The 24,760-nt window shown below is 41.5% G+C and overlaps 1 protein-coding gene across 5 annotated transcripts in view; it reads right to left on the bottom strand.

Annotated features, from left to right (window-relative positions):
* LOC133349228 (collagen alpha-1(I) chain-like) overlaps nucleotides 1–24,760 on the bottom strand; it is a 177,583-nt gene that overhangs the window by 137,083 nt on the left and 15,740 nt on the right. For all 5 annotated transcript variants that reach the window (XM_061562546.1, XM_061562548.1, XM_061562549.1 and 2 more), the window contains exons 5-9: nucleotides 12,609–12,726; nucleotides 5,886–6,009; nucleotides 2,785–3,060; nucleotides 1,979–2,059; nucleotides 344–469 (exon numbers count right to left, since the gene is read on the bottom strand). In XM_061562546.1, the coding sequence (XP_061418530.1) occupies nucleotides 344–469; nucleotides 1,979–2,059; nucleotides 2,785–3,060; nucleotides 5,886–6,009; nucleotides 12,609–12,726 (725 nt within the window). The remainder of the gene's footprint in view (nucleotides 1–343; nucleotides 470–1,978; nucleotides 2,060–2,784; nucleotides 3,061–5,885; nucleotides 6,010–12,608; nucleotides 12,727–24,760) is intronic.

Below are 24,760 nucleotides of genomic sequence, written 5' to 3'. Positions count from 1 at the left end.
TTGATGGTGGCTTATTCGATGAACAGTGGTTGCAATGAAATGTAAAAAAAAAATGATCATAACTTACGAGTCATAGGCACAATTTATCCTGGATGTCATTTGAGGAAAAATTAAATAAATTAGCAATGCCTCGTGTGGATAACAAAAAAGCAAATAAGTGGACAGCATCGCTATTTTATGTCACAACCAATAAACAGGTGGAAGCGTCTCGTGTAGCAACTTAACCTCCACATATTTCCATAAATGGGCAGCTGGCAATAGAATGGGAGGCCGTTATTCTTGAAGACCAGAAATGTAGCATGTGCATTGCCTGAGGAAGACAGGTGACAAGTCAATGACTCACCCGGTAGCTGTGATGTCCTTGCGGACAGCTACAATTAGTGTCCTTCCGTTGCAGGTCAAACTTAGAGCCTCCCTCGGCTTGATCCATTAGGTAAGCAGAGTTCGAATCTTGCTGTGCGGAGTAACACTTGCAGAATAGAGACGGGGAGGAAGCATTAATGTCATTGCTGTGTAAAGTAGGCACCGAGAAATACCCTGCTTCTGCTTTATACAAATTATAACCGCTATCACGGGCGTTTATACGTTCATACATTCGCTGATCAAACATGTGGAAATAATTGCCTCATATATGTTCATGTAACAGGAAAACCTCCTTGATCAGTAGAGGACTTCCATACCCAATGTGTAATCATGGCTGTATGTGGGTACGTATGTATGTATGTAATGTGCAAATAATACAAATATTGTATTTTCTGAAAGGATATGATAATCATTCTTTAAACCAAGAAGGTCAAGGTCAATATTGACCTCTGGATAACGTACATCACAACATGTGTACTGCATTGATATACTTTGCTGAAGCGGCATGTTTAGTTAATTAGTATTTGCTGTGTGTGTGGGTGTGTACATGTAACGGTATGTTAAGGCTATATGCGGGATATTTGTCTTTGTATGCGTACTCGGCAGTATTACACCTACAGAACGCATTAAAGTTAGGTCAGCTAGCAACACGATTATATTAATATTCCATCAATGATTCCTGGTGGTCTAAGGCCACAAATCTTGTGGTCAATATTGTATTCCACTTTTATTTAAAATGTTCTTCTGAGATGCACAAAAGAGATGAGCCAACTCATTTGAAATGCATTACTGCCCAAACCCATGCCAGCGCTGCCAATAAAAAAAGCATCAGATCAGATCATTGTTCCAGGCAATGTTGGTTATTTTATAGACACCAGCCTCCATCCATCATTTAATTAATACTTATTTAATTCTACGCTTGGAAGTTATGATAAAGTAGCCAATTTATTTTAGTTCAGTTTATGCGGCAAATGTGGCACTGGAGGGAGAGTATTTGACTCGCAAATGGACGGTTGTGAGTTTAAATCCCAGGGAGGGCCCACTCAGCCCATCATTCCTCCACGGTCGATACCGGTGCTTAATTTCTACCAGAGCTGTACTGGGAGTTATTTTGACATGGCACATCTATCTCGCCTTTACATTGTCCTCATGATGCTACATTCAATCGTATAAACCTGGTCATAGGATTACAGGAACATACGGCACTATAATATAAGATTACAATATTATGGTTGGGCATACCTCGTGCAAATAGTGGTATGGCCTTAACCTGATAATCCCTACTCCAAGCCAGCTTGGCAGTGTTCCGGAAAGCATCGAGTAATAAATTAAGCCCTGGTCCATACAGTGAGTGTCACTTTGTGGAAAGTTAACAGTGGTTGCCCTGTGCGAAGACACATTCCCACCTTTGCCCAAGGGCGACTAATTCAGATGAGTGCTGCCCCATTTGCTAATTGCAGCGAAAAAAGACACTTTGACCCGTTGACTTTTTATTTTTTGGTGGGGATGGCTTTTCATTAGTGTTGGAAGTCCATTATTAAGACAGGTTGTAACAGGCAAGTTCCCCGAGCATTGTGGAGGCATTTGCGAATGGGACATGCTGTCACGTGCGTACCTGAAATCCCGGGATGTCGCAGCAGCTCTCCAGTTCGGCGTGCCTGGAGTCGCAGTATATGGCGAGTTTAAGGATGTCAACCTGTGCACAAATATCACAGCACAAAAATCCATTCTCGTTCAAACATGAACGGAAATCACAAATTTACCATGCATCATTAATCCATCAACAGCTGAGTTTTGATTTGCTGTTGATGACAGTGACAATGGAATATCTGACTTGGTCCCATCAAAGTCACAAACACATTTTGTTCGGGGGGCCACTCTGAGCATAACGGATTCGCATTGCTCGTGGCACACGCCTGTAATCCAGTGCTGCAGAAGCAGCGAGGGCTGGTGGATCACAAAAAAAAGTCGTGATACTCGCATCCAATGTGCATTGAGGTGTCATACCCTGGCTTGCTAGGAGAAGGTAGTACATTAAAATAGTGCACTCCACCTGCTCCATCTGTATGGGAAAGAGTGTTCCCCCTTCACACACGTGACTTTTCTATGGGTGCTCAGATTTCCTCCCACGTGTAAACATTTATGAATTGTCCGATAACAGCTTAATACATATAGTACCACAGAGCTTTGGCAATTGTTGGTGCGGCTCATTGCATGCCTCTGGTTCATTCTCTCTCTACAAAAGTGTGTGAATATTGTGTGATGATGATGGTGTTATTGTCAGTGTTACTGATGTCAGTCTTGTTGCTGTTGATGTTCTCAGTGGTATTGGTGATGTTGATGTTCTCAGTGGCATCGGTGTTGGCGGTGTTGTTACCATCGGTAGTAGTAGCACATGCAGTATGGCAGCCCTGCACTCACTTCGGCTGACGCATCGCTGTTAACAGAGCTCCCAAGCAGCGTCAAGCCATCCATGGCAATGTCCTCCTTCGGCTCCGTGGCCCGGGTGACGCCGGGTTGGCAGTCCACGTGCAGCGAGGTCCGAGTTGGCTCCACGTGCAGCTCCAGACGATGCCAGCGTTGGTCAAAGAGCTGGCCCACCAAAGGACCTTTGAAGACGGCTCCGACGCGGTCACGCTGGCGGCCCAGTGCTGAGAATTCCAAAGTCTTCGCCTCGCCATCAAGTCGTAAGGACACCTTGCGGAAACAGTAGCAACAATCGTATTGATTCATTGCAAGTTCAGCACTGAGTCTACCACCAAGCTGTTTGTTTCATCTCATTAATACCATATTCACCCACCACACTGCAGGTCAAAAAGTTTATCTTTTCGTCTCTTTATTCACACTGCTCCACTTTGGAATTTCCTCCTCTCCCCTAATTATACCATTTCTCGATTTAAGAAGCACATTGATTATTATCTATGACACCTTCACACGTGCTGTCTATTGTTGGTGGCTGGGGATTTGGTCCTGACAGATCCTGGTGGTGCTCTGGTCAGAGGGCCTGATTCACAATGACTGAGTCATGAGTTCTAATTTAGGGTCAATAAAACGTAACTCAAATTGTTTTGGGAAGTCACCAGTGGTTGTGTAGCTTTACGCAACTGTTTCGAGACAACTGAAGACAATGTGTTCTGCCCAGTGCCCAGTTGAGCATGGGAAAGCACTCTGACGTTTGCTTCGTGATATATTCTCAAGCCTGTCTGAGGGTTCGCTGTTGAGGAAGGGAAAGTATTACCAGTGGCTCTATGACTGCATAATGATAAATAATTCACAAACAGTACATAATAGAGAATGAGCTAAAACAGTAAGCTTGAAGTCCAACATTTTCCACAACGCATCATTATAGTTTTAAATAGCTTTTTTGGCTCATCACTCATAAATGGGGGAATGCATTTGTTGTGTTCAAGCCAGATAATCTGTGTATTGTAATTAATGAGTGCATTATTTTGATTGAAGAGTGAGAAGATGGAGGGCCAACAGCTTATTGCAGGGATTTTCATTCACAAGGTTGGTGAGTTGTCTGGGCATGGCTGGGCTTGCCTATAGAACAGGTAAGTATTGTACAGGCTGGTCCAGATGTCTTGTGACCCGCCAAATAATTGACCCCTAACATTGTTTTTCTTTTGCATGTCGGCTTTCGCGACCGATATTATTCATAATAAAGGTTCTTGGGTTAGATCGCGTAAGTATAAATGTTTCGTAACCCTCCACCACCTGACACAGCCAGTCAAGGTTTGTTCATGTAAACAACGCGCCAATTAGTTTACTACTTCAGCCCACTCGTGTGAGATGTATAAGGGCATGGGGTGACCAATACGGTCTGAATTGGTCTGTAATATGGTAGGCACCGATAAGGGGTTGACAGGTATGCATTTTAGAGAATTAAATGGGGGTCACAAGACATCTAGTCCCCCCCCTGGATATCAAACATCTAAATTCTTTAGCACATTTTTATATATGTATGTTGAACGTCTTTCGCACTGTACGTAGCCCACCGTGCTAATAAGATGTGCGGAAGTCAAACATTAATTAATGTATCTAAAATATAAAAACCTCTGTGTAATGTACGCTATTGATCAGCTGACTAGTGTTCCACCTTGACTACACTACAAACAGATACACTATAACATTAACAGATACATTGCAAATGTTAAGTCCAGAAGGGCGACAGGATGACGAACGTATTTTTACATGGAGATATAGAATGGAAGTTTATTTATTTATGTTTTTACATAGAATGCTCCACCACAGTAAATCTTTTTTTAATATGAATTTAGAATTCAATTTGCTTCAAAGTGAAAAAGAGCCCCTTAATGCTATTGGCTATTAATGTTATATATGACTATAGGCATAACATATTACCCAATTTCCCCGTAATTTATCTAACATTAACCACCAAGGCTGACGGGTCTCTGGGTTTCCTTTGTGCCAAAGATGCCTGCAGCCAGGTGAGCCCTGATCATGCTGGAGGAATATAAAAAACTGCCAATGGAGCTTACAATGAACACATAAAGGGAAATGACGAAAAAAACGAGAAAACTATTTTTTATTTTACCAGGTAAGGCTCACTGAGCTCTATAGCTCTTTTTCAGAAGTGGCATATCACGTGGTAATTTATAGTAGCCAAATACTCTAGATGCAAGTTGATTCTAAATGTGGAGAGAAAAACCCGAGTAAAATCCACGCGGTCACAGGGAGAACATACAAACTCCAAATATACAGCAGGTATCAGGGTCAGGATTAAACCCACAACTTTCTGCAAACTCCAAAAATACAGGCGTCAGTGTCAGGATCAAAGCCACGACCTCCTGAAAACCCGGCGAGGTAGTTAACATCTCACCACAATGGCACTTCTTATCATCAACTCCCCTTTGAGAGGCAGCAGGGAGGGGAGAGGTAGAAAGATGAACAGGACAGGGCTCCTTGCAACTGCAATGTGGAGGGTTATTTAAACTGAAGGGCTGATTCTAAAGGGTCACAGACCCTGTTGGGTTTAACCCGTCCCAGCAGTGTGAATTCCATATTTGTTAAATCTTGACTACAATCTTTAGTGACTGCCGGAATTCATATTCTTTGGGTCTTTCGGTAAAGTCTTTACGTGACTTTACCGAATGACCCAAAGAATATCCACATATGTTATTATTTTCTAAATTCATTATGATTGTTTCCTCAGCTTGTATGCTTGCAATAAAGGAGACAATCTGTTTGTTTTATTCAGTTTTAGGAGTGGTAATTATGGATCTGTGTGTCCTCTATTTTGCAGTTTGGTTTGACTGGACTACCAGGTTACTGCAGGTAGGCAGTACCAACGAGACACTACAAACAAGACCAAAAATGCATTCATGAATCAAGTGATGACCACAAATAATTAACAACTCATTCGGCGTGAAGATGGTGAATATGTCAATTCTCAGTTATTACGTATTATTGTGCTGAAATGTAATGACACAATAATGGTCGATAGCAGTATAATATGTGCTTTGTGTTGTGCGAGTGATTCATACTTGTAGGCAACGTACCTGTGATATGCCAAATTTATCAACCACTTGCCACAGAATCCAGTTATCTTCCTGGGAGCTCTTTTGAACTTTAAACACTGCTATGAAGGTATATTCTTCGGGAAGACCATGCGGGAAAACCTTGCTGAAGAAACAAACAAGAAGAAAATCACGTTAATGGTAACGCAACGCAACGCAATGTCTTACAATAACCACTCTCTCTAATGAAAATTCTTGATTAATCAAAATAAGAGAGTGTAATATTCGCAAACACAAATGCAGCAAAAAGTGACATAGCCGCATCACAATTCTATTTTTGTGACATTGCGGTGGCAGTGATGCACAGGGAAAATATACAAAAAACGTACGACATTCATCAAAAACATTGCAATGAAAGGAAAAGTGTATGATAGGTCACGTTTTGATAACGGACCTTCTTCGTAGCACATACATGTCGGACGCACGGTGCAAAGTGCAGTGTCAAACTTTTTATGCACTCTACCTCTCTGGCCTCTCTATTTTGAGACGTCACTTATCCAAATAACTAGGAGTTTAATTAAGCTGAAAAGAGATGTATGTTTTGTGATACTGCAATTGCATTTGTGCAGACGTACACAAAACAAACGTCAATAGCACTGCCCTCAAAGGAAACTAAATAAATAATAATAGGTGAGAGCATAAACCATCACGTGACCTCCGGTGACCCTCGCAGCAGCTTTTGGCTCGCCATCGAACAAAGACGGTCACTGCGTCGCGCACTTTCATATGCGCTTCTGCGGTCGTCTGGAACGCTCTTCCTTCCCATATTAGGTAACCACTGGAGCTATGCACTTCTTAACGTAGATTGTAAACTCATTTCTTCAGAATTGCTTTTTGTGTTTAGTTCGTTGTCCTTCTCCTGCACCTCCAATGATAACGGTTGACCACGAGAGTGCAAAAGAGGTTCAACGTACATACATACATGCATCCTCCTGGCAATGGCACTTCTTCCTCATCTCTCGGCGATGAAAAAAATAGCCATTGCTTGATATGTTGTCCATCATATATTTAATTTATTTTTTATTCAAGAGATAGGCAGGTTCAAGTCAGCATGCTGGCATTGGGCACAGCAGGGTGATATTGTAAGTATCGTCAAACTACACATGTGGTTTTCGTATACCACAAGCATGTATGTGGCGCCCACTGCGCACCCACACGCATGCACACGAGCACACACGCAAGTACACACGCATACGCATCCACACCAGCCCTGTGGAATGTCTAGACTCAATGCTTTGAAAGGCGTGTGTTGTTAATGAGTTCTTAAGTGGGAAAATTTTACCCCATCAAAATTTACTTCGTTTATATCTCTTGGGGTTTGAGTTGTGGTGCACTGATTCACACACCGTACTTTCAGCCAGGCAATCAGAGTTAGATTCCTGGCCATGGCTAACCACCCCCCTTCACCCCGTCACTTCGCCAACCTGCAGTGACTAGCAAGGTGAAGTATGGTCAACAAAACAACCCCCCTCGTCATTACAAAATGTTGCTTTATGAGGTTAACCTTCATAATGGGCTAATGTTTCAGGCCTAGGCTTTCTCCAAGAGCAGACGTAACAGAGGACATTTGTATAAGATGTTATATAATAAACCATAGGCAGTGTTCAGTGTTTGTAACAGACAATTTTCAGGCTGGACTTGGCTAGCACTGTTAATACGCTATACGATTGCATGCGCTTATTTATATGTTGAAGAACAAATGTTAGTATATACATTAATCTGGGACATTGGGAAATGATCTACCTGAGCATGTTACAGGAGTAAAGGAACACCATTATTTATTACTCGTCTCTTCTCTATTAGTTCAATTGAATGTATACATTATACTCAATGCAATTTTACATGTAAAAGTAAAAAAAAATGCGGCCGTGAAATGTATCTTTTCACACCACTGCTTGTGGCAAGGTAGCCGAGACTCTCTGGAGGGCATACACGGTGGGTAGTACATCTTGGAAGAAAACATTTAAGTACCCACAATTGACTGCACCACACGTGACCTGGCGATTGCCTAACTGTGGTTTACACTGCTGGGTGGACAGAGGCGAGGAGATTGAATGAACTTCCCCATTGTTTCAACCGCCGCGCCGGGTGATTGTACCGGCGACCTCTGGATTGCCAATGGCAACATCTAAAAAACAACGTTTTACTCAAAGTGTGCATTGCATTATAATTAAAAAAAAACACTTGTGCTCCAATAAAATCGAGCATCACCAAAGTCAGCATATTAATATTTTATGAATTTCAACTCATTTTATGTTTTTACAAAAATATGTTTTAAGTCGACTGAACCCGAGCTGGCCAGTTGTAAACGGAAGGGCTGAAATGTTTTTTTTTCGCTGAGCTGGTAGACCGAAATTTCAGACAAAATGTTTGGCAATTTCGCAAAAAAAAAAGTGGTTAGTGCTCACTGAGCCAGAGCGAAACCTTTTTACGCCCTTGGCTGTAAATACATTGGAACGGAAAAAAACAACCTACAGCCTAATAGCTGCCGTCTGAATAAAATGGGGCTAAGGATTGTGGTCATTTATGCGCCTGCCATTATTTCTAGAACATTTAGCAGGGCTTCTTAATTCAGAGCTGGCCTTTCATGGCATGCTTACTATAATGTATATACACACTCACAAGCATTTATATTCAATATGGACGTTCATGGTCTTCAATGCATGTATTCATTTGTTCCATTGACAAATGTTTTCTTCGAACAGAATGCTACAATAATGAATGATATTCTGTATGAGTCATCATCATTTTATTTTATTATTAATTTACTTTTATACGGAGCATTTAACACTACTTACGCAGTCAATAAATTGAACCAATATTGTGTTAGTGTGCACATTAATGCGACATATCTAAGAGAGGGTAACAACATAAAACAGAAGTATTGAACAAACACACTGCTTAGTATGCACACATACATCTGCGCTGCCCTTATACAACCCTGGCAGTACAATCAGGGTTGTTGGAATGATATTGACTTCCTTAACAAGACATTGCACTTTTCGCAATATCAAAGTAAAAGCGTCAACGCGCTCTAATGAGTACGTAATGGGCAACGTTCAACTCCACTGGTGGTCATCACTCCTCGGTTGAAACTCCACATTTCAATGCCACGAAGCTGTGTATCCATACCCAGAAGCACAATTGACTTCCAACCCAATTCTCTACAACATGAGCTATTTGAACAGTAACTGTGCAATATATATCCGTTTACCACTACCCATGGGGCTGTGATGTGGCAGCGATGGTGCGTTCGCTGCTCGTTGCAGAGCTCTGTGGTTCGAATTCAGCAGCCGCCGTGGTTAATACCGTGGGTGGAAATAAACTGTAAAAATACGACGTGCCGTCTGCTTCACAGTGCTCGTGAAAGAGCCCCTGGCGTCAGTTGAAAAACATTCGCCAGGGTGTGCCAGGGTTATGATCCGAATTTTGCCAAATGGCAAAAAATATTGCCTCAAGTTAGGCAAATTTGGATTCCACATAGCAACATTGTCTCCTTATTTGAAATTATTGCAGACTATGTCTGTGAATAACAAGTAAACCCGTAAAAACAAAGTTTTTCACTATAAATCCTTTATATGCGTGGCGGCTAGAGTCCTCTCGTCCTCTGGCTTGAGATGGCTGCCACCTATGGGTCAGATGATTGTCTGCCACCATTAAGCAATTGGTAATTAAATATTTCATTTGTTTTCCCTAAACAGTGTAAAATTTTGGATTTTTTTTCACGAAAATTAATTGTCACACACAACGAGTCTGTGTGAAAAATGTCAGCTCGATTGGATCACGGGAATGTGGGTTAAAAAACGAGCGAAAGATTTGCACGGTCCTAAGCAAGCAAGCGAACTTAATATAAAGGATTTAAAAATATATTCGCCTGTGGAGGACGCGGGGATCGATCCCGCGACCTTTGGCATGCGAAGCTAGGGCACTACCAACTGCGCTACTCCACCACGGCCTGTGGAGGGGTTACGCTCTGGGCTCTTACACTCTGACGTTCAGCCAAAGCCATGAATGAGTTCTATTTGAATATATGTAAAATAAAAAAATTTTGCCTTAAAAGTGTAAAATTTTGGGAATTTTTTTTCACGAACAATAATTGTCTGGCACAACGAGTATGTGTGGAAAATGTCAGCTCGATTGGATCACGGGAAGTGGGTTAAAAAACGACCGAAAGATTTGCATGGTCCTAAGCAAGCACGCAAGCACGCAAGCACGCAAGCAAGCGAACTTAATATAAAGGATTTAAAAATACGACGTGCCGTCTGCTTCACAGTGCTCGTGAAAGAGCCCCTGGCGTCAGTTGAAAAACATTCGCCAGGGTGTGCCGGGGTTATGATCCGAATTTTGCCAAATGGCAAAAAAATTTGCCTCAAGTTAAGCAAATTTAGATTCCACATAGCAACATTGTCTCCTTATTTGAAATTATTGCAGACTATGTCTGTGAAACACAGCACATTACGTGATAGCCTTTGCACTATAAGAACGATGCGAATACAAATTGACCGATATGATTACGCAGTACACTGTAATGTAATACTGTACGTATGTTTACTCTATGTATCGGGCTATGCATACATAATTTATACATTTGAGAATGTAAGAGTGGTACAGTGCTTAGCACACTGCGCTATGAACCGGGCAAGCCTGAGTTCGATTCCTGAATGCGCCTACGGTAACATCAGTGGCAAGTTACATTTCGTTTGTTCCTCTGCCTCCTCCCTTTAGCAAACCCAAGCTGACCAGTGTGGTGAAGTATGGTAAAAATGACCACCATGAAGGCACAGAGAGGTACAGCCTTTATCCAGCAAAGGATTGAAAGGATTGAGAGACGTAATTAACGGACTCAATGAATCTATTCAGCAATTTTTTTTGTACCATCCCACGTTATATATATAAAACAAGTGTAACACATTCAACATATACGAATTATTAAAACTGTTGCATCATGCCAGGAACGAAGCAATTAGGCAATATTTGACACCCAGGACAAAAGTGCTTTGAAAACATGACCAGGCTTGCAAAAAGGCCCACATGCAAACTGTCTAAGGAAGGAAACTTGAGTGTTAATCTATAATTGTTAAAGGCAAGCCAGACCACAGCAAGCTAATGGGCTCCAGGAAGATGTTGGTGTTGACCTAATTTCAACAGGAGGTGCTAACACGGTTACGTCCTCACTACATTGCCACGTTGAGGCTTGCACAGCTGCTTACATAAGCACCTTCATCCTTTTTTTTTCACCATCGAGCAAACAGGGGCGATTTGTAAATTGGAAGGAGTGAAGATGTCGCTGCTGATGTGTGCAGCTGTGCATACTAGCAGGTTAACACGTAGGCTTTCGCGACCAATATTATTCATAATCAACGTTTTTGGGTTTAGATCGCGTTATTTATAAATGTGTCGTAACCCTCCACCACCCGACACGGCCAATCAGTAAAAAAAGTGTCACGTTGACAAAGACAAATAGTTCACTGCTTTAGCCCACCGGTGTGTTGAAGCCACAACATTTACAATTTGAGTACGACGTTTCGCTGGTAATTGCAACCAGCATCATCGGGCAATTCGCCAGAATGGTGAGGTTCTCCTGTGTCTCCCGTTCTTATATAGAGCAGCAGCAGGGTGACGTCATCATTAACTCATTAACTCATCAGGTGCATACTAGTATGTTAGCGTAATCAAGTCACTCCGTTTCACTTGTGCGGAAAACGAGCAGCCAGGGTGCCAGTGGGTCGCTGCACACTGACTGCTCACGCACCTCCGATTATCACGGTTGGCTAAGTACGGTGCAAAAAAGGTTCTACATAGTCACGTAGAAGGGAAGTAATAAAATAATTAAACATAATAAAATAATTCTCACGACGTTTCGGCCACAACGCAAACAGCCGTCTTCTTTACCTGAAGACGGCTGCTTGCGTTGTGGCCGAAACGTCGTGAGAATTATTTTATTATGTTTTATTACTTTATTATTTTATTACTTCCCTTCTACGTGACTTTACCGAAAGAACCAAGAAGATGAATCCCTGCAGTTACGAAAGCTTTAAATCTAAAGGTTCTACATACATACGTCCTTACTACGGATCAGTCGGTGGCTGAGCCAGTGGTTGAACTGGAACTCACACGTTCTCATAGCGGGGGGTGAGGAGCAGTCTGTTCATAGTGGGGGCAACCACTGCTGACTTTGCAAATAATTGACGGTAATTGTATTGACCACTGAAGTCTTCTGTAAAAAAAGAATACAACTTAATTGTTAATTTCTGCTACAGCGAGAGTTGCTGCAGATGAGTTACAAAAAAAAATGGGACATATAATGGGAAGAAGAATATCTCAGTACCATCAGAGGGAAAAACTGCATATATCTGGACTGGTGCATTATTCTGCAACTGAAAAAAACTGGAGACTCTTAAGTTCCCGGGAAGACATACACATTTCTCGGAATAGCGACCTCAACAATAAAAAAAAATCCTGGCAAAACGAGGACTGCTGGCGACTATCGGTACGTCTTTACAGGATAAACTACGGCATCAACTCTTTGATGCCTTCAAAAAGAGCCTGCGTAAATATCAACGCCGGGGTTCTCCCTCACATCGTTGACTCAGACGATCACGTTTGTTGTGGCTGCAAATGCGTATTTGAGTGACAAGCGTTCCACAGGTTGCTCACAACACTGCCCGCGAGGACGTGTCACGTGCCAGAAGATGCGGCACTTACTCAGTGGGCTGGGAGATGGGGTTCCCCCTTAGGCGGAGTCGAGCTTTCTCGTCTTGCGCAGACTCGGTCGGTTGCGCCACATTTTCCAGGAGAGCCAGCCTCTCCAGGAGGTCGAAACCTGCGTCAGCAGAGGCAGCAACAGATGGCAAAGTCGTTTCACGGACCTTAATGTTTAATGTAACGGGAAACGTCCACGCGTGCCGAAGTAACTGTAAAATGTGAGCGGTAAGAAGCTGATGGTGGTGCAACGGAGCAGTTTCTGCTTTCATGAGCTGCCCGTTTATGTTCTGAGCTTACATGGCAAAAAAATCACTCCAAGTTAAACTGGTATAACAGGTACTGACTTGAGAGGGGAAAAAAAATCTCACAACCTCTGTCATTAAAGCTGCCTTCGAACGGAAATATAAATGTGGTAGGTTAATGTTGCGTGCAGTGGCCCATCTTCAGTTAAGAGAAGGTAGCCAGCATATCCACTGATTTATGGCTGGAACATTCATTAAATTTATGGTGCCTTTAAATATGGGAGACATTTGGAAATTGTCAACATTCAGCATTGCATTGCATAACTGCTACTTGCATACGAATACTGTGGTGTCATTTGCGAGGTAGATATATAGCACACGTGCATATATTTAATACAGAAAGCAAGCTGCTTTCACACCTTTACACAAAATGTACTTTGAAATATACGCTTGATGCACATGTATGGTTATGGATAATGTGAGCTTCAGGCCATAGCACATGCTTTACAGCTTAAATATTCTGGAATCTCCATTTTTCTGGGGCATGAGCACGTGAACTCGGAGGAAACCAATTATTGTAATTGTATTCATTATTACACTCGGATGTGAATTTATTCATTACCGAGGGTGCTATGAAAATAATACTGAATTCTTAATATTCCTCATGTGTTTTATACGATTAATCCAATAATATAATAAAAATAGTCCGTTGAGAAATGAACATTTCATACTTCTTCTTGGTTCTTTCGGTAAAGTCACGTAGAAGGGAAATAATAAAATAATAAAAATAAAGCATAATAAAATAATTCTCACGACGTTTCGGCCACAACGCAAGCAGCCGTCCTCAGATGAAGAACAGGTCTGTTTATTTTTATTATTTTATTATTTCCCTTCTACGTAACTTTACCGAAAGAACCAATAAGATGAATCCCTGCAGTCACAAAAGCTTTAAATCGAAATTCATCCCATACTTTTACATTACTTTTGGAAATATGTCTCAATGATATCCACATATGATATAATATGCGTGTGTGCATATACATGCACACACATAGGGTGTGGTCAACGAGCTGGAAGAGGATTTTAAACGTACACATTTTAAGCACTTTATTTTTAAAGTAGTTATTCTATACATTGTATAAATGCTGCTGATTTAGTGATATAGAATAAATCATTTTTTCCCATGTAAATTGAGAGTAAAATGAAATCTTGATATTTTAACTAACCGATATAGAGTCTTAAATGTAACAGATATGGCGAGAGGATTTGTGTTGATACTGATAATTCGAAACAATCAGGATTCAGATCATGATATTATTACTACTACCCACTATCGCTGTGTTAAATTATACCAATGGCTATTTGCATAATCTCAATTGTTCTCTCTATGAAGTGTTTTGGATAGTTGACATTTCAACTGTAGATTGTCAGCCGCTGATATTAGCAACAACGTCCGTTGTCAAATGCCAGTGCTTAAAATACAAGAAGCAATACACTAAAGCTCGCAGTCAGTTTTTGAAAGGTGCTCTCCGGAGTTCAACACTTTGGCTACAGTACTCAGATTGTAAATGTTGTGGATTTGCTCTCCAACACACCGGTGGGCTGTACTAATAACGGATTGCCATGTTCTGTTTACGTGAAAAACTTTACTAATTGTCTGTGTCGGGTGGTGGTGGGTTTAACGACACATTTATATTTACGCGATCTAACCCAATAAACATATATGATTGATTTTGGCTATTATAATTTTTGTGATGTATGTCGTGTGCAATTATTCATCAATTAATTTATTAAAATTAAATATTACTTATGTCTGTATGTTGAATTTCTTTCGTGCCGTACGTAGTCAACTGTGCTAATCGGAGGCAAGCGGAGTGGACAACAAACTAACACACAAAAATAAGTTCTAAAGAAATTAGTTTTCAATTTACACATGATACATGCGTCCAATTGTATATGAGACAATTGCTAATGGAGCATTTTGACTAGATTTGGGGTTTCTGGGTGATGGAGGAGTATGAGGCGGGGGTGGAGGGGGGGAGGTTAATTGTTATGCGCCAAATCAAAGTGACATTGGTGATAATGCACAGAACTAAGATATTTCAAAACAGTCTTCATACTTTTCAACTTGTACCGCACACAGTATACGCGCACTCTCATGGAGACGGAACGACTTAGAAGCACGAACAATCACAGACAAGCGGGAGGACAGCCACGGGATGAGCCGGTGCCAACAATTGCCCAAGCTCTGTGATCCGCTATATATTAAGATGTTATCGGGAAATTAATGAATGTTTACATGTGAGGAGAAAACAAGAGTACCCAGACGAACTAAAAATATACACTTAGGCAGTCAATATAATTTTAGACGTACCAATGAATGCCAATAAATAACCATGAAGTCACAATTGAATGTAATCATACACAGCAAAAATATACATACAGATTTCCATCTCTATTTTAACATACATACATACATTGGTATTTCCGCTATAAACCTGGTGACCTAAGCTCGATTGCCAATTATAGTTAATGTGAATGACGAGTGATATCTGAACTGTCCATTGTGATGAATTATAGCCAAACATCACTCATAACTGACATGGAATGGGGGCCCTCATCCAGCAGTGGATTGAGAAAGGGCTGTTACATTTTTTTTCCATTAAAAACTTCAAAAGGTAAATTAAAACATCACATTATCCTTCAACCATGCACGATCAGTCCATCATCTCCACGTCATGCCAATTATGTCAGATACCAATCACCGGTCATAACAACTTTAAATAGTTTTATATTCCGCCCCGAGTTTAACTCATGGTCAAATCACTGTCCAAATCCCTTCCTTTGTCAGTAATTAGGAAATTGCTTTGGTTGATTTAGTTGTGTTTGCATGGCTATAAATACGTCCTTATTACCCCAGTTAACTCAGTTGCAAAATGGCAATGAAGCTGTTTATTTATTTAGGATATGCTTCTACATTGCTATCATATTCCAAAATATAACAGTAAATTTTGTGAACTTTAATTTGCATATGTTCTCACCAACCCCACTACATTTAGCACCGCTCCAATAGCCTCAAATTTGATTGTACAGAAGCACTATTTCACAATTACAAATGCAAATCATTTTGAAGGCAAGAAAACAACTGTAAACGCGTTGCTGTTTAGATATTGTTATACTACTTCATTTTTTTTTATCACGTTACACTTGCATTTTTTATATTGTTTCGTAATTACTTTAAATTGTATTTTTCATATGTCTTGTTTACACAGTACAATTCGTTTGTCGTTTGGTGTACTTATTTAAGCATATGTCCTTTGAGATAAAGACTTCAGGGGACCAAATCATGAAATGCTTTTGGTAGTAATTCCAACACATTTGGCATAATGATGGCCATTTTTGCGGAAAGTTGGCCCCAATTTGTAATTCCCAATTCATGGAGGACCCTTTTCCTCCAATTGGAGACTGCATGCTGTTATGAATCAGTCCGCATTGTGAAATGGGCCAGTGGGTGTGAGGCGAAAATGAAGCTAGGGCAAAGCAACAGGATTGTGGAACTTTAAACAATTCATGCACCATGATTTCAACGCTTTATTCGTGCCACTGCCTTGCATGGGGGTGGCCACTCACGGCATAGAGGAGTGGGGGCATAGAGACCCATTCCACACTATTCATGTGGCCCTCTGGCCACAAGACGTGTCAGAAGCCCCACCACAAAAATTCCAGGAGCTAAAATCTTCCCAGAATGGGGGTTGGATGTGGCAGAATGAGTGCAGATTGATGCTGATGATGGTGCTAATGATGAAAATTATGACTATATCACGCTTTAATTGAGAATAGCCTCATTGAGCCTCAAGAGACACTTTCATTATGCTTTTGCAATGAGATGTTTGGACAATTATTTTAAGAAGTGTTTTGAATGTGGCAGAAAACGAAAGTGCCCAGATAAAAGAAGTGATGCCAATGGAAATTATTCTCTGGCAGGCCTAAAATCCCAATGAGAATTTTACAAATCTGTGCAATCGATCAACATGTGTCTGGAAAGCACTTCATTGCAGTCCTACACGACTGTGCATTGTTACTGCTGTGGAAAAATAAAAAAACAATCAGGAGGTGAGGCTTCATCATGGCATCATGATGCACATGCTGGAATGCCCTTAGCCCTCCCCCAAGCTGAATATCGGCTGCTAGCCATTGTGGAATGGGGCAAATACCATTTCTCCCAGCATATTGGTGAATCATGTTTCCACAAGACTTCCGCCGATGGAATATTAAGCCTGATATGAAATAATCTTAGCATGCTCTCTTCATGAATTGGACCCCTGGTATCAATGAGCTATTATCTGGCTGTTAACAAATTACACGTACCTATATACTGCTCTAATTATGTTCACAGTAGGCAGGGTAATATGTAATGATTGGGTACTGAGGCTTGGCCTGTCTAGGTGGGTATATTATCAGTCCCACTCAAATGTAATGAGTTTCGAGGCATGAATGCCTTTCGTAGTATCCAGGTGGTGAACAATTATCTTTCAGAATTGTCTGGCTATGTCAATTTAAAGGAAGATAACAGTACAACAGACGTTTACCGGCATTTCTGCATATACAGGTGGCACTGGCCAAATGATCAGGCATTATTAAAGTAACTTTTATTATTTTTTGTTATTTTCTTTTAACCTATCTATGTGACTTTACCGAAAGATCCAATAATATGAATGCCACATAATTCAAATATTACATTGATGAATATTTATACTTTCCCTCAAGTATATTTCCTTCAGGTAGCCTGTCATTATGGCATGTTGAACTTCTTTCACACCGTATGTAGCCAACCGTGCGGGAAAAGTACAGCAAACTAAACACAAAAGCAGTTCTAAAGAAATTAGTTTTCAATATCGGAAGGAAGAGCGTTCCAGACGTCCGCATAAGCACACTTGAAAGCGCGCGATGGAAGCTCAAGGAAGCACACCAACTATGTGGTTGAGAACAGGGAGAGGGATGGGTGGGGACAAATCTTTCATACGTTTGTAGCTCAAGGAATAGAAGTATTTTTCTGGGCTGAACATGCGTTAGGCTGGAAATGCGCAGCGGAGTGAAATTGCAGGTTGCACTGGCGCACTTAGCACTTACTCAAAAAGGCTGCTTGTTTTGGATCAAATACACGGCGTACTGAGGGCAGAACGGAGCTTAAAACAGAGACAATGAAGTACACTCTTAACATTCCACAGCTGTCTTTAATTTTAAGAAAAAGCAGGCTTACAAATCGAATCTACCATAATCGATAAAACACTCAGGTCACGCCACATGGCATAACAAGGGGAGAAGGTGGCTAGGTGGTTCAGAGGCCAGAGTGCTGAACTGGCAATGTTGAGATCCAGGGTTCGAACCTGGGTGATAGTGATTAAAACTGGTCGTCAAGTGAATTGAGTTCGTTTTGACCGCTCGGGTTTTTGAAGGTATAATTTATTTTGTAGTTCTTTCAGTTGAGACGAAACTGCAAGCAATAATATGGAGGAGTTACAATCGTGCAGAGTTTTTTTTTTTGGATTGTCTTTTGTCAGCCAAATATTTCACCAAAGTGGATTTTTGGCCAAATTCTCCATGCAGAATGGATGGGATCCCATTCTGTAAAAAAAAACATCCCACAGCCAATCAGCAGTAGTTGTCGGGGAATGTCGAAGAGCGCTTGGGGCTGTGCATGCTGACATCAGCATGCGTCTACCCCCTGACGAATCAACTTGGCCAATGAGGCGTCAACCATCTAACACCAATACCCGCCATTCGCCACTAAGTGACGGTGACATTGCCACAGCGCCTGTGCCAGGCCAGGTGTACTTTGAGGACAAGTGAAGTATCGAAGGCTGGCTGACAGGAGGTCACGGGACAGACCCAGGTGCCATTGATTGGCTGACTGAGATAACTGGTAGATGCCCCAGCTATACCCCCTACAGTGCCAACTTGCTGTATTTTAGCTGCCCAGCCCTCCGCTCGTTCTTGTATAATTTATTTTGCTTCATCTAACACATGAACACGCATACACACTTAATAACACGTGCGAAATGTAGTGTTAAGCCAAAACTACCTAACGCGACTTAAAAACAATGGCGATGATGATAGGTGAAGATTATGATAATTGAAGACGATGATAGTGGTTCTGTTGATGATAATATATGAAGATGATGAATGCTGATGCTGCTGCTGCAACGACCATTAATACATCCAACGGCATTCCACCGATCCACACCAACCCCGTTCCCATGGCGATCCACCAAGTGTGAACAGAGCAAAGCGCACTAGATAACCATTTGAGGCCGAGTAGCTCTAGGGGAGGCTCAGAGCAGGCACCACTGACCTGTGAGGTGGCCTGTAATAAAACGTAAATCCCTGGGTTCACAGTGCGATGCAGGAGCCACTGTGCCACTATTCGCCACGTTTAAACTTGGAGATCAAAGACAGTGGATTGACAGGGGAAAGCAAACTTATGGAATGTGTCTGTGGGTTCTCTCTGGCCACTGCAATTTCCTCCCAGATGCAAACATTTGAAAACAAATCCTAGGACTTAGCGTGGCCTTTGCCATAATCATCTCCATTGCATCATTATCAACAACCACCTTCATCATCTTCCTAAACTCCACGGCGGTCTTCATCCTCATTGTCATCTCTAAGTGCGTGCAAGCTTCCCACTCTGCTGCTTTACAAATTGTTTAGAGCACCAAAGTCCTGCTCGAAAGCGGATGTATAAAAGCGGTAACAAAAAAGTTGTGTAATGGAGGTGACAAAAAAAACCTCACGCACAAACCTATTTTGTGCGGAATGGCCCCGCCGTGATGCACTCTCAGCCCTCCCCACACAAGCCTCAGCCGCACTCGCGTTGTGTGACTCTGGCGATTCGGCACAGTGGCGGAATGTCGACGTTTAAATGTGCGTAGTTGCGGAAAAGTGTCCTCCATTGCTGTCTCCGCACTAATCCCACCGGCTTTCGGCCAGTCCCGCAGAAATGTGGAAAGTGGTGGAGTGGGTGTAATGTGTCTGAATGATGGAAAACATAGCTCTGTGATTCGGGCCCAAAGATAAAGAATAATGTAACAAAATGCATTTCAGCCAATGAACAGTTTACAAAGTGACTTAAGATAATGGAATGTAAATAACAATTAATAAAACTAGCATCTACGGTTGCATGAGTTAAGTAATGTTCGCGGAAATCTGCTGGCTCAAATGCAGAAATATAAAAATTTAAAACATATGTTTGCTTCAAATGAATGTAAACTTAATGCTTTCTGAGCTATCTGTATAATGTAAATAATAATCCATGGGCAGTGCAAGCACATCTAGGAATCACACATTGCATGTGAATGTGGCACTGTAGCAAGATTATTAAAGGAAAGGAAAATACAAACGAATGTCTTAACCCCTCCCCATATCCGGAAGCCAGCATGTCAGACTACAATCCCAGTGACGTATGCGAGAAAAGAAAAAGCCCACGGTATAACGGGGATGCCACGTCGCAGCTCGAAGGGGAATACAGTGCGCGCGTAGTCGAGCGTACCATGTGCGCACCACTTGTGCACGCGCACACCAGGTCACATGTGGCTGAGACGATGCTCATGCCGACGTGCCACGGGATTCATTCGCTGTGTAAGATGCACATCTGTGCGTCTCCCAACTGGGCCCCCCTTCATTAAGGGCTCATGTCAACAGACACCAACTACATTCACCAGAAGGGGTAGTTGAGTTTCAATGTTATAGGTGTTGATATATATATATATGGTGTAAATTACTGTATATGAATGAAAGGTTTTTTTGATGCTTTTTAAAAAATATATTATATATTCATAGCTTTTTTTTACGTTTTATTGGAACGAGAGTAAGAGGAACGCTTTTTTGATTTAGGATAACATTAAATGAATATTTATATACTTAATTAAATGCTTATTCATCAAGATGAGAATCAATTGTGATTCGTTATCTCTTTTGTGATGAAGACATGCACTTCATAGGTTGGATTTTATTAATGACCATGGAAAAAGTGAATGATAATTTTCAGGACTGCTCCGTTTTGAACTTGATAATTTAGACAAATTTCTCTTACAATCACACTAAACATTAACAGATAAAATGCACACATCTGATTGGGACCTTGTAGATAACATGACTATTTCTTCTGCCGCGACAATGTCAACCACATGTAAAGTTAACCTAATTGCTAAATTCAACATCCTGTCAAAAAAGAAGCCAGATCCACACGTTAAAAAGTTAGATGTTTGGGTTACATCCCAGCAGACGTGGCAAGATCTAAAATCGTCGCCATCCTCAAAAACTCAAAGAAACCCATTAGCAACATCAGCAGGGACGAGTGCTCTGAACTCGCTCATTTGAAAAAGAGAGATGGCATTGTCATCCTTTCAGCCGACAAGGGCAATGCCACGGTCATCATGGATAAAACCACATACAACAACAAAATCCAGGACCTTCTTAATGATGGCAGTTATACCAAAATTAACAAAGATCCTACCAACCACCTGGCTACAAAAAACAACAATATCATCATTAATTCGACTTCTCCATTCGAACCGACCAAGCAGCTCTCTCTAAAACCTTCAGTTGCTAGACCACCCAGATTTTATGGCCTTCCAAAAATCCATAAAGAAGGTACTCCACTCAGTCCTATCGTTTCTACCATCAACTCATCTACCTACAAACTGGCCCGATTTCTGTCTGAGACCCTGCTTCCATTCACGGGCAAGACCACCTCAGCAGTACTTTACTCAGCTCACTTGGTTTCTCTAATCAAAGACATTTCACTGTCTCCAGATGATTTGCTTGTCAACTTCGATGTAGTCTCTCTGTTCACCAAGGCACCTGTACCTGACATCATAGCAATCATTAAAGACTTGGTCCAACAGGGACTGAATCCTGATGTACCAACTTTGGTGAGGCACTGCCTTACCAACACTTACTGCATCTGGAATGGTACATTCTACAAACAAAATGAAGGTACCCCTATGGGTTCTACCTTATCACCAGTGGTAGCGAATGTTTTCATGGATAAATTTGAAACAGATGCCATTCTGACATCCACCCATTGTCCTTCCCTGTGGAAGAGATACATAGATGACACTTTCATCATCTGGCCACATTGCCAGCCAGCACTGAACCAATGTTTCAACGACATCAATTCTATACACCCATCCATCAAATTCACCATGGAAGTAGAACATTATGGCAAGCTACCATTCCTGGATGTTTTGATCGAGAAGAGGCCTGATGGCTCGTTGGGACATTCCGTCTGAAGATTTGTCCATGAAGCCATCCAGATATATAAACACAGCAACAATTTCAACCGAGAAGATGGGTATAAGCTGAGCAATCATTGGAAGGACGTTATTAACCAAGCAAAGTCGTAACTTGCTGTGGTGCTTCCATTCTTCCCTGCCGTTTGGCTGTTATCTCCAACTCTCTGAGTTGCATTGCCCTGTTAGGTGCCTCTGCATTAACGGGCTGGAGTCTCACTAACATGGCCACCTCTGCTCCCTTAGCCTCGATGTATTGATGGTTCTGGCTGTGTGATGGGCTGTGTGTCTCACTGGCATGACCACCGTTGCAGGTGGTTCTCTTGCGTGGACGCGCTTGCCTCTCACAGCGCAGTTGACAGCGCCGCAGCTTGTGTTACACATAGATATGATATTAACTTGCTAATCCCCCTAATCTCTCTGCCTAATTTTTCCCATCAACATAGTGCTAATCTCCCATTAACACTGCTGTTGTGCGCATATGTGGGGACGGTGCTCTTGTGTGGCGACGGAAGCTAATTCCATGCTAATCTCTCTCCCTAATCTCTCTCTCCCTAATCTCCCCCATTAACACAACTGACGTGCTTGCGTCCGGGGATAGAATTCCTTTCCAGCTCAGACCCCGCCTGCTTGCCCTTCACCACATATATAACCTTGTTGTAGCAGCTCTCTCGCCGGTTCAGCAGCTCCACTGCTGGATTATTATATTTTCCGCCTGAGAACGACCGCTTGTGTTGCGATCAAAACATCGTGATATACAATATATTAATTTATTTATTCTACCTACGTGACATTACCGAAATAACCAAAGAGTATAGTAATTTTTAGGATATTATATCACACACTCTCTGATTTCTGCTTTATCAACAAGTGTGCATTATGGCATTTCTACGTAGGGAAAACATTGTGCGACTGTGGAAATCCAACCATTGGCTCTACCAATTGGCCAAATGGCAGGAATGCTAATGTACAGAACCTACCAATGCAGCCACTTATGTAGTGGGTACAGATGGAGGCTCAGGCTTACTATTGGAGGCAACACATTTATTAACCAACGTACTAACACAAAGGGGTAACTTCCCCTTTACCAGATGTTAACCAAGGGTGGTGGTCCATCGGGCTAACTACACTGTCCGTGTGTGCCCACTACATTAATATTACATTTCAGACTGTCATAAGCCAAAGTCAAGTCAAGCTTTTTATATCCGGTATGCTTGTTAATTCACATTTTGGCGAGACAGTTTTATAAGTGAAATACGTAATGTTTATAGGGTAAGCATGCATTAATTTCTAGACATGGAACATTTTACTGTGGGTTTGCCATACCACCGTACAGTTAAAAATCAACAAATGGAAATTGTTTAGTGGGGACTGGGTGGTTTATGCGGTTAATGCCAATGTCCAAACAACGAATAAGCATGGCTGACATTGTGGGTTCAAATTCACGCTCTGTTCTAACGTGAAGTAAGTTAATATAATTAGCACAACTATTGATGACCATACAAAGAACAATGTGTACTATTTGCTTTTAAAACATCATTATGGGTTCTATTGTAATTGTAACTACTTCTGTTACTGCACAGTATAATATCGCACTTTATATTACGTGGTAAGATAGATACTAGAATGATGACAGGTGACAAACCATTTAACTTTCAGACAGTTTACTGATGTGAAATTCAACTTCGTGGGTTATAGAAATCTAAATTAAGCAGCCTGTGCCAAGCTACTCACAGCATAACTATGATAAAATTGGAGAAACACACATGCATGAAACAACGTAATAATAGATAATGCTACTCCATCCAGGGGTGCCTTGGGTGATGCGATTCTGTGAAGCTTAAAATACAATTCTGTCAGGGCATGTACGTAGAGCTTTGGCATTCGTAGATAACGTGTGGCTTTTCTACAAAGAACTGCTGCTGGATCAACTTTCTAACAAAATTGTTGGAAGAAATGGCAGATATACTTTGCCAAATGTGGTATCAAGTTTGGCAACGTCAGTGGTATCATCTGACATTTTACGGTAGTGGATCGGTCGCGTAGATGGTTAGTGCATTGCACTCTGAATTCCATACTGGGCCACGGTTAATATCAGTGGCGAGTGGTATTATGATCTGGTCTTGCCCCCACCTCCCTTCAATGACCTGCATTGACCAGCGTGGTGAAGTATGTTTTTTTGGCTTTTCATCGAACAAAGACAGTCAACTCCATCGCGCACTTTCAGATGTGCTTCTGCCACCATCTGGAATGCTCTTCCGATATTAAGCAGCCACTGAAGCTATGCAATTTGAAATCTAGGTTGAAGACTCCCTTCTTTAGAACTGCTTTTTGTGTTGAATTTGTTGTCCTTCCCCTACACCTCCGATTAGCACGGCTGGCTACGTCCGGTGCAAAGGAAGTTCAAAATACATACATACAACTCCCATGATGGACGCAACATAGTGAGGGCCTTCTTTAAGAACTTTTTAGATAAAAAAGTAAAATGCTTTACCATTGCTGTAAATAATACAGGTGTTAAGATAATCTAGGATTGAAGCTTTCGTGACTGCAGGAATTACTATACTCATTGGTTCTTTCGGTAAAGTCACGTATGTAGAAATAAAATAAAAATAAAATA

The sequence above is a fragment of the Lethenteron reissneri genome, chromosome 29 (assembly GCF_015708825.2).
Source record: "Lethenteron reissneri isolate LAM-NWPU_2019-01 chromosome 29, ASM1570882v1, whole genome shotgun sequence".
In the NCBI taxonomy this organism is placed as follows: domain Eukaryota; kingdom Metazoa; phylum Chordata; class Hyperoartia; order Petromyzontiformes; family Petromyzontidae; genus Lethenteron; species Lethenteron reissneri.
Note: the sequence above shows the minus strand (reverse complement) of the source record. Positions and strands in the feature narration are given on the sequence as shown.